Source organism: Silurus aristotelis (genome assembly GCF_946808225.1).
Source record: "Silurus aristotelis genome assembly, chromosome: 19".
NCBI classification, from domain to species: Eukaryota; Metazoa; Chordata; class Actinopteri; order Siluriformes; family Siluridae; genus Silurus; species Silurus aristotelis.
The window spans coordinates 14475587-14494304 of record NC_139592.1 but is presented as its reverse complement, the minus strand read 5'-3'; the positions used below and the strand labels follow the sequence as shown (position 1 = coordinate 14494304).

General features: G+C 41.6%; 1 protein-coding gene across 3 annotated transcripts in view; it reads left to right on the top strand.

Moving 5' to 3' along the window:
- tafa1a (TAFA chemokine like family member 1a) overlaps window positions 1-18718 on the top strand; it is a 57835-nt gene that overhangs the window by 32857 nt on the left and 6260 nt on the right. For 2 of the 3 annotated variants that reach the window (XR_014530225.1, XM_083521277.1), the window contains exon 3: window positions 15142-15282. Coding sequence is in view for 1 of the 3 variants with exons in the window: in XM_083521277.1 (XP_083377403.1) it covers window positions 15142-15282 (141 nt within the window). In the remaining 2 variants the exon portion in view is untranslated. The remainder of the gene's footprint in view (window positions 1-15141; window positions 15283-18718) is intronic. The other variant, XR_014530224.1, reaches the window with a different exon arrangement.

Genomic DNA, 18718 nt, shown 5'->3' with positions numbered 1-18718 from the left:
GAAGATAAAGTTTCTCTTATTATCCCCAGAGCCTAGGAAATATATGCAATTTTCACACTTCCTAATATGATCTATTCATTGTCTGGAAGGGGGGTGATTAGCAGCACCAGAAGACAAAAAATAATCTATTTTTTTTTCTAGGAGCAAGTTTATCCTGGTCAAGGTTGTGGCAGATGAAGAGTTGATCCTGGGAATAGTGAGTGTGAGGCTGGGACACATCCTAAATTTGTGTCCATCAAAGGGCACCATGCACACTTTCAATTCTGTCACTTTATCCAGGAACAATTTATAGCAGTCATTAGACTTACTGACATACTTTAAGGGAAGGAAGAAACCCAGAGGAAACCCACATTATACAGGGAGCGCATGGAGGAATAGAGGAAAGAGTATCTGACATTTGCTCGTAAGCATGATATTTTACTGGAAACGAGTACATTTCTCACACTTAAAGAACACAGCAGTGACACGGTAAAAGCAGCACAGAGTCTATTCCCCTGAAGGAATGACTGCAGACAAAGTGAGAACTCGCATCCTGTAATAACTTGCCAAGGAAACTGGTCTCGAAGCCTTTATAGGAGAATGGAGAAAATAATTAGCAATCACAATGAACACACAATAGAAATAATATTTTGTAAATGGATGTGTTTGCATAAAATGTAATTTATTTACAAGAATTTCTAGTACGCATGAAAGGAAGCATCCTCTGCTGACTCTGCAGTGTTTGCCTCTGAGCCATTTTCACCATCCAACATAGACAGTTTATGTACTCCTTCAATTCCTTAGTAGTGAAATACAGTTTTTTCTCAATAATATTCTGGCATATTGCATTTACGGCATTTGGCAGATGCTCTTATAGAAAGCGACTTACAACTTCAGCAGGAAAGGGTTAAGGGCCTTGCTCAAGGGCCCAGCAGTGGCAGCTTGGTGGTGGTGGGATTTGAACTTGTGACCTTCCAAACCAAACCACTGAGCTACCACCTCCAAACATGCAAACATTTTGAACACTATTGAACACTGAAAAATCTTTAGTTTATATAAAACAGATAATGTGAGCATTTTTATAATAACAGAAGGAAATTTGCAATAATGACTACTTAATACTCAAAAAGTTTTTCTGGGTCAATGTATGCAAATTTGTGATGTTTTTTTACCATCCTTCTTACTACTGAAGCTAGTATTTTTAACGACTCTCGAATAGGATTGATTTTACATGGATCATCAAGTTTTATACAAACTTGTGGAGAAAGCTTGAGTGCACTCAATCATTTAAGGCAAAAAGGGGAATGAATGAAAAATTCTTTGATTCATGTAAAGATTCTACTGTTGACTGAAGTTATTGCTAATAATATGAACTGTAATAAAAATCGTTGTGTGGAACTGAAAAATAATGCAGAAGCATTTTCACCATATACATATATGGTACATAGTATGTTGTAAAGTGAGATATAGCTCAAACTCATCCCAGTTAATGGATTCACAACCAAAATTGCAAACAAAACTTTGGAGGATAACACCATTGCTGTTTTCATCAGTGCTGCATTCCTTTTTTTTTTTAAAGTTTAGGGTAGGGGAAGTATGGTGATTTTTGTGATGGATGTTGGAAGAAAGGACATAACCCGAGACCCCGGTCTAGTTTTTCTTTCACTCTACTTTCTGGTGTATAATACAAATCACATGCGTTAGAGACAGGACTATATACAAAAAAAAAAAAAGAAACAAACAAACAGCCAGGATCAATGAGCATAAAATAGTGAATTGCGGAGGTGGACTCAGTGACAGTGCCAAAACAAAGAACAAAATAAACAACTTCCCGAACTGTACAGCCTAAACAGAAAACTTCTACATTGGGGTATGTAGAGGCCCAAACTACCTGTCCAAACGGCGCTTTCGAAAACGGTAGTAACCGCAAGTTAACAAAGTATATGTAAGGTTAAGTGTAAATGTGTATGCTAAAGAGAAATTATCACTATTCAACGGTGTGAACTACAGCCAGGGATTGGGAGGTGGGGATTTGGTCTCAGAAAGAGAAGCAAAACTATACAAACACATACAGTACGTGCTTTTGCGCCACGTAGCAATCAGCATTACACAAAAAGGTGGACTAATTTGGAAGTGGACTCCAACGTCTAAAGCATTAGCACACAGCTGTGAAGAAACAACTTTGATTAAATAAGTCAACATCCTTAATCTCATATGATATAAAACAGATGCTACAATAATTTCATTAATTCGGAGCTTAATGGTGGGCAATCTAATTCCAGCGTACAAAAACAACCCCGGGGAGGCGCATTCATTCACACCTATTAATATTAATTAAAACCAAGCAATTGTAACCCACCTAAGGTTACTGGAGTGCAACTCTCTATTCTGCCTGTGGGTGGCCCATACACCCCAGGTAATTCATTTAAATAACAAGCACGCTTTTCTTCCGGTGAAGAAGTTGCTAAAAAGCAAACGAGGACTGGTTAAAAGCTGTGTAAGAGAGAGTTAAGCCGCATGAGAGTGAGCTTCTCAAGATACCTCCGATTGGTTTTTAGAAAGGGATAGACCATCTGAATCTGACCCTTGCGGTCAGTGGCGAGCCAACCGCAGAAGTGAACGGATCAAGAGCCCGGTGTGGCCAGCCGTGGCATCTTCGGAACCAGCATCATCCTGTGTCTTCATTTGTGATACAGATAAGAACATACGTAAACCTACCCGGGTAGTGAAAAGAACATATTCTATAAAACACACACACACATCAACAACTTCCATGGACCCTTTCTTCATTTGAGTTTTTATTTTGAGTTTATTGTGCGCTGTGCACTCAGGAAGCCTTCTTAGGTAGGCAGGGAATGTAAATAACTGCCATTTATTTTGTGTAATACATTTGTTCAAATTTACCTGTTTTGTGTTGTCTGTTCTCTGATGACCGTTTACCATTTCAGGCTCCACAGTCGTATCTAGAGCTTCTGAAACTAGCCCAGCTTTATTTTCTTAATGCTTAAATAAGGTATTAGTTACACTAACCTGAGAAAGCGGTTACAAGTGGCGAGCCAGCCCGGAGCCTGGATATGTGTCATTAGTGAACCACATTACACGTGTGTGAAACATTTTTAAGTGTGTAAGTAATTGTCACGTTTATAGATCACCCTTTACCAAACATGGAGTTCATAATGAGCTCAGGTATTAAAATCCCCAATGCAGTAGTGGTGAGTGGTTTGCTTGAATCACCAGAAGATGAGGAGATCATAGACTTCCTTAAGAAGTATGGCTCCATGAGACTTATCCCAGTTACTGACATTAACTCAGAGTTTTATAAAAACCTGATTATTGAGTATCAAGATGGTGCTGCTTTTGAAACCTTAGCCCCTCTTCTGCCCTACACACATGAGCTTAAGGAAAATCCAGATGTAAAGTACTATGTTCAAGCTCTGGCAAGTGTGTACACAACTAAAATTGGCAGCAGTGCTACCAAAGCCTGCCTTGATGAAATAAAGAAGTTAGCAAAACTGAGTGGGCGAGACTTTAAAGAGGTGCGAGACAATCGAGACTGATGGTAGTGGTGACAATGAGTTTGGAGCTAGACAGCTCAACACGTCTCTTGACACATTTGAACCCTCACACCTCCAGCTGCTCCCAGAGTCTTCTAGGGAAAGGTTCGTTCATAGTGGTGCTAAGCCATGCCCACCATCTGATGCGAAGCAAAGACTGTCCATTGTGGAGAGCGACCTGAATCCATTTGAAATTCAAAAGGTCATTGTTGAGCACATTGTGAGGAAAGATGAATTAAACGCACATTCACACTTTCCCATCAAGCTTCGTTCATTCTCAGGCAAGCTCCCCAGACCCAATAGCGAGACAGATTATGATACATGGCGTTCACATGTTGAGCTTCTCAGGAAAGACCCCACCCTGTCTAACCTTCAGAAATCACAGAAAATCTTTGAAAGTTTGCTCTCCCCTGCAGCGGACATTGTCAAAAGACTAAACCCTTAAGCTACTCCTGAAACCTACCTTCAACTGCTGGACGCAGCCTTCGGAACTGTTGAGGACGGCGAGGAGCTTTTTGCCCAGTTTATGAATACTCTTCAGGATCCTGGTGAAAAGGCCTCTACTTACCTCTGCCGCCTTCAAGCTGCCCTGAACCTTGCTGTTAAGAGAGGAGGAGCTGCTGCTGGAGAAGCAGATAGACACATTCTCAAACAGTTTTGTCGCGGGTGTTGGGACAACCCTTTGCTCTCTGACCTCAACCTCGAAGAAAAGAAATGTCACCCACCAACATTTTCAGAGCTCTTGTTATTAATTCGCACTGAGGAGGATAGGCAGGCAGCTAAAGCCACACGTATGAAGAAGCACCTTGGCACACACCGGCAGCGGGCTATGGCAAATTCTCAAAATGCATGTGTCTGCAGTCAACAAGCAGCATTCCAGCCTGAGCCTGACCTATTGACAGAGCTTAAACAGCAGGTGGTGTCTCTGCAGAGCCAACTTACCACACTGATGTCTAAGAAAGCCAAGAAATCCCCAAAGACCAAGGGAAACCCTGAGCATCAATCAGGTGGGCCAGCATCTAAACTTGACCCCAGAGCACCAAGCTGGAAACCTACCAGCTCAAAGGCAAGCACCCAGCCGAGACCTTGGTATTGTTTCAGCTGCGGCGAAGATGGTCACATTTCCTCAGCTTGCAGTAACAATCCAAACCCCACTCTCGTCAATGAAAAAAGAGATAAATTGAAAGAAAAGCGCCGCCTCTGGGAGGCTAAAGAACACTCATCAGACAATAGGGATTTTTAGATGGAGCCTCAGTTGCAGGGCAAACTGAGGCTGAAGCAGTTCACCAACGCCCTGCTAAGGATAACAGTGATACCAAACCCAAGTTCAGTGCTGCCCTAAACCGATCTAATGTTAGAAAACATCCCTTCAGAGTTCCGAAAAAACTTATAGGCACGAAAAGCACAGGCGAAGTTACCATCCAAGGCAAACAGTTCACCTGTCTCCTTGACACGGGTTCACAAGTAACCACAGTCACCAAGTCCTTCCATGATGAATACCTACATGAGCAACAGATCGAACCACTCTATAACCTACTGGAAGTTGAAGGGGCCAATGGTCAATCTGTGCCCTACCTTGGATATGTTGCGGTCACGATCACCTTCCCAAAACAATTCCTTGGAGTTGAATATGAAGTCCCAATGTTGGCCTTGGTTGTTCCAGACAGTGGCACTTCAGGGTACCAGATACTTGTGGGTACCAACACACTTGATGTAGCATATGGTATGTGCAGAGAGAAAAGTCCAGCAAGCTACCACCCTGTCCCAAACGGCTACAGAACGGTGCTGAAAATACTTCAACTGGCACTTCCATGCACTTCCATCCTATGCACTTCCGAGGATGGATGACACCTTCACAGCACTCTCCGGTTCCAAGTGGTTCAGTGTCCTTGACCTAAAGTCTGGCTACTATCAGATTGAAGTCGACGAGGTTGACAGGCCAAAGACCGCCTTCGTATGCCCACTTGGTTTCTGGGAGTTCAATCACATGCCTCAGGGAGTGACAAATGCTCCAAGTACCTTCCAGAGACTGATGGAAAAATGCATGGGAGACATGAACTTAAAGGAAGTTGTCATTTTCCTGGATGACTTGATAGTCTTCTCGAAAACTTTAGAAGATCATAAAGCCAGACTCACCAAGGTTCTCAACCGCTTGAAAGAGTATGGGCTCAAGTTGTCTCCGGAAAAATGTAGGTTCTTCCAGTCCTCAGTCCGGTACCTAGGGCATGTGGTCTCAGAGCATGGCGTGGAGACCGACCCAGAAAAGATTGCAGCGCTAAAGACCTGGCCAGTCCCTCAGCATCTAAAAGAGTTGAAAGCCTTCCTTGGGTTCTGTGGGTATTATAGAAAGTTCATTAAAGACTATTCAAGTATAATGAAACCCCTGAACGACTTAACATCTGGCTACCCACCTCTAAGGAAGCATCCAAAGTCCAAGGAAAGGAGTGGCCAATACTACCACCCCAAAGAACCATTTTTGAACCGTTGGACTCCCGCCTGCCAAGAGGCATTTGAAATGATCATCGGCAAGTTGACAACGTCCCCAGTTCCGGCCTTCGCAAATCCTGCACTCCCTTACATCCTTCACACGGATGCAAGTTCCACCGGCCTCGGAGCAGCTTTATATCAGGAGCAGGAGGGACAGCTGCGTGTCATCGCCTATGCAAGCAGAGGGTTATCACGAAGTGAGTCCCGTTATCCAGCTCACAAGCTTGAGTTTTTAGCGCTGAAATGGTCTGTAACGGAGAAGTTCAGTGACTACCTCTATGGCAATCAGTTCGCAGTAGTCACTGACAGCAATCCTCTTACCTACATACTTACCTCAGCCAAACTTGATGCAACCAGCTACAGGTGGTTAGCTGCTCTCTCTACCTTCTCCTTTAAGCTCCAGTACCGGCCGGGAAAGTAGAATGGAGATGCTGATGCACTATCACGACGTCCCCATGGCAACCTGCATGATGACCCCGCATCTCAAAAAGAGTGGGACAGGATCCGCCAGTTCACACAACACCATCTATCCGATCCAGATAACATCGAGGCTGTGGATCAGGGGGTTATTCGTGCCATTTGTGAGAGACAACTGATTTATTGCTCCAATGATGGGATGGGCAGAGATGGAAGTATTTCCCTTGTCGAGAGCCTAGCCATCTCTGGAGATGCTGTACCTGACAGTTTTGAGCAGGAAGATGAGCTCGGAGGGCTTCCCATCGTCCCACACCTATCAGAGGCAGAGCTCAGAGACAAACAGAGAGCTGACCAATGCATTAAACATGTCATCTCCCAGATTGAGCATGATGAGAAACCACCGCCCGCTGTGAGAACCTTGCTTCCAGACCTACCTCTGTTGTTGAGAGAGTTGACCAGGCTTGAACTGCGGAACGGCATCCTCTATAGAACACGTCAAGAAGAAGGCCAAACACAGTACCAGCTAGTCTTACCTGAAGAACTCCGTGAGACGGCCTTAATGAGTCTGCATGATAACATGGGTCATATGGGAAAAGACCGCACGCTGGACTTGGTCAGAGCCAGATTCTACTGGCCGAGGATGGCCTCTGACATTGAGAAGAAAGTCAAGATGTGTAACAGGTGTGTGCTCAGGAAAACCCTACCTGAGAGGGCAGCACCTTTAGTAAACATTATAACAACAAGACCGCTTGAACTAGTCTGCATGGACTTCTTGTCTATAGAACCGGACAGAAGTAACACAAAGGATATTCTTGTGATCACAGATCACTTTACAAAATACGCAGTGGCTATCCCAACACTAAACCAAAAGGCTCAAACGGTTGCAAAGTGCTTATGGGACAATTTCATCATCCATTATGGTATTCCAGAGAAACTGCACAGCTGATTTTGAGTCACGGTTAATCAAACAACTGTGTGAAGTTGCGGGCATACAGAAAATTCGAACAACTCCGTACCACCCAAGGGGTAACCCGGTGGAACGTTTTAACCGCACTCTGTTAGACATGCTTGGCACTCTGGAAAACCAGGATAAGTCACACTGGAAGGACTTTGTAAATCCTTTGGTCCACGCGTATAATTGTACCAGGAGTGAAGTGACTGGGTTCACACCCTATGAGTTAATGTTTGGACGCCAGCCACGCCTGCCAGTCGACCTTGCATTCGGCTTACCCGTCAAAGAAGAGCAACAGAAGTCACACTTCCAGTATGTGAAGCACCTCAAATCCCGCCTCGAGGAGAGCTACAAAATAGCTACAAGGAGTGCTGCCAAGGTAGCTGAAACAAACAAAACAAGGTTTGATAAGCGTGTGACTCCTTCTGCTCTGGACATTGGAGACAGAGTACTTGTCAGGAATGTGCGCATTCGTGGAAAGCACAAGCTTGCTGATAAATGGGAGTCCACCGTCCATGTGGTAGTGAGGAAAGCTGGAGACCTCCCCGTTTATACAGTAAAACCAGAGACCGGAGAAGGCCCCTGGCGCACCCTGCATCGAGACCTCTTGCTCCCATGTGGGTTCCTCCATGTAACACCAGAAGAACAACCAAAACCACTCGAGCGCCGCAAGACACGCCAGAACATTCACAGTGACCCAAGAGAAGTTGATCAGTCCTCTGATGAGGATGATATCATGCCTGTGACCTGGTCCCAAAAGGAACCAGTTCCAGAAGTAACCAGATATATTGTCTCCCGAGATGTTCCAAGACACCATGGTCCAAGCCATTCTAAAGAGAATCTGACGATGAACCTCAACAAGGTGACTGATGATGTTCCAGCTAATGAGAGTAGCCTATCTGATGTTGCTCCAGTCAACAGAGTAACACAGAACCCGAACACACCTGGACATGAACTTGTGGCTATAGAAGACCTATCTGGAATTGAATCTGTGGAACGAGAGACAAACTTTGCTGACAATGGTAACCTTGTAGAAGGCTTGGATGAGGACTGCCCTGAACAACTTTCAGTCCCCTCTGACATGCCAGAATGTGATGAGACAAATGTTCTTGAAAATGAAGGAGAAGAGGAGATTAATGAGACAGAGGAACAGGCTGATACTGATGACCTAGTCAGGAGATCCATGAGGAATCGTCAGCCACCTAGGCGGCTGGACTACACTGAACTGGGAACCCCCTTAGTCACAGTGGTGAAGTCTTTCTTTCAAGGGCTGACCACTGTGTGGAACGACCTCATAAGTGAAAATGATGCATCAGCTTGTCCCCCTGTTTTGTCCCCTCCGGTGATAACTATTTGAACATTGACATGCACAGGGACATGCATAAGTTAGGAGGGGAGAGTGTAACCCACCTAAGGTTACTGGAGTGCAACTCTCTATTCTGCCTGTGGGTGGCCCATACACCCCAGGTAATTCATTTAAATAACAAGCACGCTTTTCTTCCGGTGAAGAAGTTGCTAAAAAGCAAACGAGGACTGGTTAAAAGCTGTGTAAGAGAGAGTTAAGCCGCATGAGAGTGAGCTTCTCAAGATACCTCCGATTGGTTTTTAGAAAGGGATAGACCATCTGAATCTGACCCTTGCGGTCAGTGGCGAGCCAACCGCAGAAGTGAACGGATCAAGAGCCCGGTGTGGCCAGCCGTGGCATCTTCGGAACCAGCATCATCCTGTGTCTTCATTTGTGATACAGATAAGAACATACGTAAACCTACCCGGGTAGTGAAAAGAACATATTCTATAAAACACACACACACATCAACAACTTCCATGGACCCTTTCTTCATTTGAGTTTTTATTTTGAGTTTATTGTGCGCTGTGCACTCAGGAAGCCTTCTTAGGTAGGCAGGGAATGTAAATAACTGCCATTTATTTTGTGTAATACATTTGTTCAAATTTACCTGTTTTGTGTTGTCTGTTCTCTGATGACCGTTTACCATTTCAGGCTCCACAGTCGTATCTAGAGCTTCTGAAACTAGCCCAGCTTTATTTTCTTAATGCTTAAATAAGGTATTAGTTACACTAACCTGAGAAAGCGGTTACACAATGATGAGGTTTTAAATGTTTTCCATTGCATTGTTGCAAAGCAGAGCTTAAAATAATAGAAATATTTATAATTACTGTATGTACAATTGTACAATTATGTACAATTACAGAGTCCAAGTAGGAGACAATACTGGAAATTCAGTTAATTGACAGGATTTAAGGAATTGTTTTGTAAAGAGAACTGAGCAGATGGAATAACACAGGAGAAAATTGTGTTACAAACTAAATGTCTAACTTTGTCTTTTTTATTAAAATAGACATATTTATTAAAAAACACAAAGAATATGGTAGAACTGTGCAGTTTGGCATGGACAGTCTTTTTCAGCTTAATTTACTCGACATTATGGGCTGATAGATTGTAAAAATCTTTATCTTAAAAATATAAGAATTTTAAGTGTATGAACAGATTCTTCAGTTAGATTCACAGGCATTTTACACTAAAAGTGTATAAAACTAAAAGTGTTTATAGCATGTTAGCAGTTGCATGTATAGCAAGTTGTACTACACTAAAGCTTTCTTCTTTTTCTTCTTTTTCTTCTTCTTTTTCTTCATCTTCTTCTTTTTCTTCACATTGCACTTCTACATGTATCATTCTGGATGATGAATGATATACAGACCAGACTCTTCAGCTGCTTGTCTATACAAGTAGATACACGGGTCCATTCACATTGAAATGATTTAGACTGGACTGTCACTACTAACCCCACAGTTCAAGTGGAAAATAATGTTGTCACCTTTCATACATAAATTTTAAAGTGCTAGTCTGCTGTGAACGACAGTCTGAAAAGCCAAACAAATTAACTAGAGTGAAATAATTCAACTGGGAATTCGGTCACCAGATGAGAAATGTCTCTTTTCCATATTCCAGTCTTCATCCGACCATAAAGTGAGATTTTCCGGTGTGTGGTGTACATGCGGACTACTAAATTTCTGTCACTATTTAGTACAAAGAGCATATTTGTGGCAATATTTCAAAAGATAAAATTTAGTAGTAAGAGTAAATGATTAATTAGATGTTTAACATTACTGTTACTTAGCATTGTTAATTAGCATTGAATGGGCCATTTCAGCCATCTGACTATAACTCATACTGTGGTCTTAATTGAAGCAGACACATGCATAAATACTAGATCAGTATATAACTCTGGTTAACTTCTTGTGCACATATGGTGACCTTGTATTTTTAACTTTCTAGTTTTTTTTTCATATGCAGTATGTGTCTATACAGCCGCCTTGAGGGTTAGAAAGGTGCTGCACACATGGAAAACATTATTAGACTTCTTGAAATGGCATAAAAACTGCCCATTTGGAGAATTTGCTTCTATTCGAGTAGATTGTCACATCCAGCCTGTCCACCACCCAGTGGGACAGCACAGAATGCTCTGCAAGGAAATTAACTGTTTAAGAAAGCTGAGATTCGACTACAAGGTCAGTCATCTGGCAACCAAAGCATGGAAGACCAGTTTACCAGGGTAGAAAATTCCCAAGAACCCTTTTTTCTGAAGTGATCTCTAAAAAAAAAATACAGATCAACTTCCTTATAGTTTACGCTTGGCTTTTTTCCCCTTCAGTAGTAATGGAGTATTGCAGTTTTCTCATTTCCAAGTCATTACCACACAATCCTGACCCACAAATAGCAAATGCAAGGTCCCGACTGAGGAATTAAGGAAATTGATTTAAAGAAGATGTACACAAGCACAGTGCTCTTATTTTTTGTTTTTTTGTTTCTTTGTTCAAAGTACATTGAAGCACCTTTTAGCAATCGATACAGCAACATCTTTACTATAGTGGCAGCATTTTTCAAGAGTTTTAGCCTTGTCTTGCAGCATAAATCTAGCCACTCGGTGTAGTGTGAACTATTGGGGAAATTCTATTTAGGAAGAAAAGAAAACACATAGTCCATTATGCAGAGCGTAAACTCCAGCCTCAGAGCTGCGAATTAGCAGAAATCCAACTAATTTGACAGACGCAGCAGTGAGCACCACATGGTATGGAGAGGGAAAACCACTCAACCATTCAAGCAGCACATTAACCGACTAGGCAGGAATAGGAGGAGGTTTGTGTTATATTTGAAACAGGTGCAATTCAGAAACAAATACCCTCTGTTTGATATGTATAGTGTTCCCTTAGGTTTAAGGACAAAATAACACTATTGCTTGTGTTAAATTATATCTTCATTCTTTCTCATTTCCATCAAGGGTGTCATTGATGTTTACTGAGAGCTTACTGTATTAAAATGTTTAAATCAGAGAAGAGTTGCAGTTGCCCAAGTGATTGATGGTATATTGCACCTTTTTTAAACTAAGCTGAGAGCAAAGAAAACAAAGCAAACAGTTCTGCTCATATACCCGATACAGCAGCTTACAAAATTATTGTAATAAAACATTCAAGATATTAATAATGTATAGCATAGCACAGTACAAAACAATCTTACAGAATATTAGCACAAATGTGAAGGACATTCCAATAATATAATACTAATCAGTAAAGAAAAGCACCTGAGGTGATACAGAAGCAGGTAGAAATTTGCTCTAAAACAGTAACATTAGGAACACAGTCCTTGAGCGAATGTTTGCACTCATCATAAAGACATTTCCTCCAGGCTTTTTTTTTTGGGATCATCAAGAACTCTCAACTTCTTGAAGGGGCTTTACTTGAAGGTCTTATTAACAAAGAAAATTCACTTTTGTATTGTTCTAGAAAGGACCATTAACATTGCACACTAAAAGCCCTTAAGGGATTTAATTTAATAATTTTATGACATTGATGTATAGGAAATATGTTCATATGATTACATAGTTCAAAATCTATTTGGGGAAACAATAGTGCAAAAGGAAGCATTGCCATTTCACATTCTCCCCATGTTTCCTCTTGGTTAATTCCATTTCCGAAAAAAAGCTAATATCTGGATTGGCCAGGGCCGCTGGAAGTAATTTTGAACAGGGGGTGCTGTGAATTTTTTTTTTGACAAAAAAACCTATGAGCCTATGGGCCTATTTAGAATACATTTTAAAAAATAACATAGGGCTGTGACGATGGCACTTTTTTTTTTACCACCGCGGTGGTAGTGGACCAAATACCGGCGGTGTTGCGGTGGTTGGGGGGTTGTTTTGAAATAATAATAAAAAAACAAAAAACAAAGAAACAACAAACTAAAGCCTGTAAAGCATTGAAATAAATATCAGTAAATACTGGTAACTTACATAATATAATATATTATATTATACGTTATAGCCTACCGCTCTGCGCTTTGAGAGGGATGTGGAACACGAGCAGGAAAGAGACCACCGATCTCTTTTTCTGATATCTTCATGTTGTTGTAAAAGGTACGAAGAGCTAATTTTATCTTCCACAAGGGCAAGGCATTAAGGCTATGTTTGTGCGCTGCCAGAGAAAGCCAAACTAAAATCACCCGCGCGTGTGAAACGCGCTTTACAAATAAACTTGAAAAATCAATATAATTAAAATAATCAAAATAATTAAATTAAAATCCAAAATACATTTAATAGCCTACGTGTGTCAAAATCATTTCCTAAAATATTCATAAGGAATTTATAAATTGTGCAAAATATTTTTAATAGGCCTACATTTTAAAAAAATCTCTCTCTCGCCAATAGGGGGTGCTGCAGCACCCCCAGCACCCCCACTTCCTGCGGCCATGGGATTGGCTACTCTAATTTGCCCTTAGGTGTGGATGTGTGTGAATATTGTGGGTGAATGGTGCCCCGTGGTCAAAATGAATACTTACACGAAGTTGCATACATATACAAACACAAACTAACATTTACCCACTCATCTGACACAGTACAAGCACCCAAACAGACAAGAAGTGACCTCACAAGCTGCTTTTTTTTATCTCACTCTCAGGAAAGTCAGTGTTTCTCGACTCAGTGTTTAACGTGTTGTGCTCATTAAGAGCGGGTACACAGAACACTGGTATGACAGAATTGGCCCCTGGTGTAAAACATTCATCTCTCCTTCTGTCACATGGACCGAACAGATATGAAAAGCAATCACTCCCCTACATGGTTCTGAGAAGTCCATTGTCACCTTTTTAAATATTCATAACCCTTAGCTGGGCTGTTAGAACAGTCAGCAGGCAACACACTATTTCTCGCTGACTCTCGCTCTGACTCGCTCTTTCTCTTTCTCCAGGCTGTGATCCCTCCTACCTTCACTTCTCATTATTTTCCTCTCTCTCTTTCTCTCTCTCCTCCTATCTCTCCTGTTTTGTCTGAATTTAGTTTAGAGCTAATGAAACCCCCCAACCCTCCTCAGGATACTCAGTCTATTTACATTTTTATTGATTTTTAAAAGTACATTTAACAAGGCGTATTATTACCTCGGTTTTTACCTTCTCAGATGAGATCCACTCCATTTCTTTTCATTTCTTTCTTTGTTTACTTTGACTGAAGCATGTGGGTATTTTTATTTTTTTAGATCAAAGTGAAAACTGTGTGTGTGTCTTATGTAATTAAGACTGCACATTAAAGCAAACAAACCTCTGTGCATTATATCTGAAGCCCCTCTAGAGCTTGAAGTGGTTTATAATTAATGGAGCGCAAACGCACGCTGTTCAACACTCCACATGGTGCTGAGCAGATTCCCAGCGTCCGCCTCTCCCGCTGCCGCTGGCTGCATTATTCGGCATTTTGCTCAACTTACTCCAAACCTGATGCCAGATGTGGAAACCCTGGGCTTTTCCAATTCTAATCAGTGGAAACCCAGGCGAGAGGAGTCAGCTAATCACTCCCCTGGGTCTTTATGGTGCACTCTATCCATGCTTTTTTATGTGTTTAATTGTTTGTCTCGTCATTAACCTTACGGGGAGTGTAATACTTACAGATGGGGGTTGATCAAGCTCCAAGCCTCCGTTTCATGAGTCATTGGAGTCATGAGTCATCATTTACTTACCATATTTTTATAGACTGGTTTAAATGCTATTAAATTAGATAATAGTTAACTTAGGTTTTGCAAGATGACACAAACTAGAGATTTAACCAGACCACATGACTTAAATAAATCCTTTTTTTTTGCACCTCCAATTCCGTCGAATTTAAACCACACTGCAGCGGTACTGTTCTGATTCTTGGTGAGTTGTGTGTCCCTCTGTCCCCTTGGGGATGTACTGGAGTGTTCAGTAATCACTCACTCGCAGTGTGTGACTGCAAGCCCCCTGTCTTTATGTGTTTTCTCCTTCCCGTTCCTTTTCCACCTCCCTCCTCATTATTGCATTTTTACACAGATCGCAGCCCCTCTCCAAGGCCTCTAATCTTACACACACACACACACACACACACACACACACACACACACACACACACACACACACACACACACACACACACTACATCATTCTTACTTAGTGCCACGGCACTGTGCTAATCGCAGGGGACAAACATTAATCTAGATAACTAAAGTTTGCCGACTGAAAAATACTGCAGTTTATGAACTTCACCCGCTTTTTACCATGCCTAGTGGATCATTTCTTATAACATGCAGAGTCGAACCATAATGATGATGATAATGGTAATGACTTTAGCAACACTGGATGATAAAATATTACATGAGACATGATTAGAGAAAGACTGAGATGTGATGCTTTTTTATTAATTGGTTGTTCTCTCCCCCCCCCAACCCCCTTTCTGACAGAAGGAGGGACATGTGAGGTGATCGCCGCACACAGATGCTGTAACAAAAACAAGATCGAGGAGCGATCACAGACAGTCAAGTGTTCCTGTTTACCGGGAAAAGTAGCAGGAACTACGAGGAATAAACCTTCCTGTGTGGACGGTGAGTGAACTGAGTAGAAACCTAAAACTGCTGTACTCTATTTGGCCCTTTCAACCTTTTCATCTAAATACATCTTGGGCAAAAAAAAAACCCAAATATTTGTTCCATCAGCAGACTACAAGAGTGTGAGCATAAAGGCTGTTGAGTGTGATTTTTTTTTTATTTTACTAATTATTTTGTGATCCAGGTTGATCCAGGGATCATTAAAATACTCAAGCGTTAGCTGACTGCGCACTTCCATGTTCCAATATATGGACAGTATCTGTTTTAAGTGGGCAGTACTGTGAAACTGTGGGTCTTGACACTAGTTTGGAGTTTCTGTGCAGGTTCTTCTCATGCCTACATTTTCCCAGGTTCTTCTTACCTCCCAGAAATAATCTGGGAGGAGGTTGTCTACCCTAAACTTCCCCCAGGTTTGAATTTGTGTGTGAGTGCACAATGGGCTGGTGTTATGTTTCTGCTCCATGCCCAGTGTTCATTTAATAGTCTCCTTATCCACTATGGCCCTGAGCAGGATAAAGATGAGTGATGATGATTGTTGCTAAAGATGAAAAAATTAATGAATGTTTAAATGTGCAGTGTTTGAGTAGACTCTGCACTCAGGTCACTTTTGTAGTATCCTAGCCCAAGGGCCTCTTGAGGACCTCTTATTATTACCACTCTGTCCCTTTGACAAATGAGTCGCTCTGAGCTGCTACTGTAAGAAGAGCATTATCCTCAGATGTGCCAAGAAATACAGAGCAAAAAACAACATTTCACGCCAGCGTAATGACCCTGGATAAGCCTCAACTATACATCCCTAGGGATCGTAGTGTAGTTATAATTACTAAAATTGCTTGGGCCATTATAAGACACTTATAGTTAGGGTTAACCCATCTCATTTGCGTTAAAGCGTGTGGGTGATTGTGAATCTCAGTTAAGCAAAAAAGATAGATCTAGCTGAAGTCTCACTGGTGCCCATTAAAGCAGATCATGGATGGTGCCCTCAATCTCATGAGAGATAAAACTGATATTAACGCTTTTGTCTGAAATTCCTGCAACTCTCATGAACCTTAGTATACAACCTCAACACATGAGGTTTAATCAAGCACCAATCTCTGCTCATAGTAACCTGTTTATTAATGTAAACCGTTTGTTTCTCATGTACCTAGCATTTATTCAGAATTAGCATGCTTGCTGTTTGCCCAACCACTTGCCTGCCTTATGTTTTTGTGTCTTGCTCAGCACTTAGGTTTATCTGCTATATTAGTTTATTAAAAAAAACAGAAATCTGCAAAAGTGCTGGAATGTCAGACAGGCTAGAAGCGAACGCTTCCATTTCCTGTCAAAGCATTACACAAGTTTCCGGTTTTTGTGTTATGTACGAGACATTTTATTTATTTTATGAAGGATGAGAGTGCTTTTTAAACGGATTTTTTCTTAGCAGAACCACAAAAGAAGTTTTGCCAGAGGTGATATTGATATTGATTTTTTAAACTGTATAACTGTGGCCAGCTTGAACCAGTTAAGGTGCAGGGAGGGAAAATTGGGATCTCTAGTTTAAACGAATGCGCTTGTTTGCACAGTGTGAAGTAAAAACAAAGAGGTCAGCGAACAGGTCAGATATCTGCGCACAGAGGGAATGTTGTGGTTCCCAAGGCAACGAGCAGCGTGCACTTTTCTTTCTTTTTTGGTCATAGGTGCATCTCAATCAGTTTCCTTTCTCCCCAGATTGTGAATCAGAATATCATATACACCACTTTGGGGACTCAAATTCTGGCTGTCCATCTACATACATCATTTCCTCATCGGTCACAGTAAATATTTAATATATGTAACCTAAATTTTCTATGTTAATATGTTTCTGTCATGGAATTAAAAGCATGACTATAAGATAGCTAATCTTTTAATGGTGCAAACAAACAATATAAAGATTGTCAAATAAATGTAACATTTGCTAACATAAGTAATTATTTGTGAGTTATAACAACTATAAGTTACTTGCGGTTGTAGACACAATTAGCTGAAAGTGCAACCATCTGGTCATTTTCAGTAAGGACCCATAATAATGTGGAGGTGGTAGCTTAGTGGTTGAGGCACTGGTCTTTGGCTCTGAAGGTTATGCCACAACATGCTGCCCTTCCGGGGGCTCTTGAGCAAGGCCCTTAACCTTAAAGATAAGTGTAAGTCACTCTGGATAACAGAATCTGCCAAAGGCCATAAATGTAAATTGTGAACATTGATGTTCCTTCATGTTGGAGGTGCATTGTGGGATGTTTTAGGGAATTAATGATTCAGTGCACTGGATAGATTTGTGACTGAGACTGCCCTTATCAGTGTCCTAAATACTGAATTAGGTATCAAAATGGGACTCAATTCTTGTTTTTGCAACCATGGTGCTGTTATGAATTAGGCTTTCCTGATTAATACTGTATACTTCTTTCTTGTTTCACCCTGAACAGTTTATCTATTTTTATACCAGTGTCTGGTTGAAGCCTTATTTCTTGACCTACTTTCTTGTGATGATGGTTGTGATTATGTTTTATATGTGTATATTTTGTACAAAAGTGAGTACAACCTTTTTATATATGTTCTCAAGGGACAATACAATAGGAGTGAAAATTTGATATATTTTAGAGTAGTCAAGGTGCAGCTTGTATAGCACACAGATTTACTTTCCCCTAAAAATAACTCAACATACAGCCCAATATTGTCAAAATAGCTGGCCACAAAAGTGAGCAGACCCTAAGTGAACATGTCAAAACTTTGTGTGAGCACCATAATGACATCACAGAGCTGTTACACACATGGCGCTTTTCCACCTTCCGCCTGAGGATGCTAAACAGGTGCTCAATATGGTTCAGGTCTGGAGACATACTTGACCACTCCACCACATTCAACTTCAGCTTCCTCAGCAAGGCAGTTGTCATCTTGGTGGTGTGTTTGGGGTCATTATTATGTTGGAAAACTGCCATTCAACCCAGTTTCTGAAGGGAGGGCGTCATATTCTTCTTCACAGTACATTTTGGAATCCATGTTTCGCTCAATGAACCGCAGCTCCCCCGAACCAGGAGCACTCATGCAGCCCCAGACTATGATGCTACCACCACCATATGACTGTAAGCAAGACACAATTTTTTCCTCACCTGGTTGTCGCCACACATGCTGAACACCATCTGACACAATCAAGTTTATCTTCGACTCATCAGACCACAGAACATGGTTCTAGTAATTCATTCTCTTGGACAGGTTGTCTTCAGCAAACTGTCTGCAGGCTTTGTGAGCCAGCTTCAGAAGAGGCTTCTTTCTGGGACGCCGGTAATGCAAACCGACACGCGGCCCTTTCGATTCTGCTACCTCTAAAGCAATGCTGGCAGCACTCATTCGTCTGTTTTTTAAAGCCAGCTTCTGCACCTGACCCACAGCACAAGGACTCAACTTCTTAAATGGAACCCGT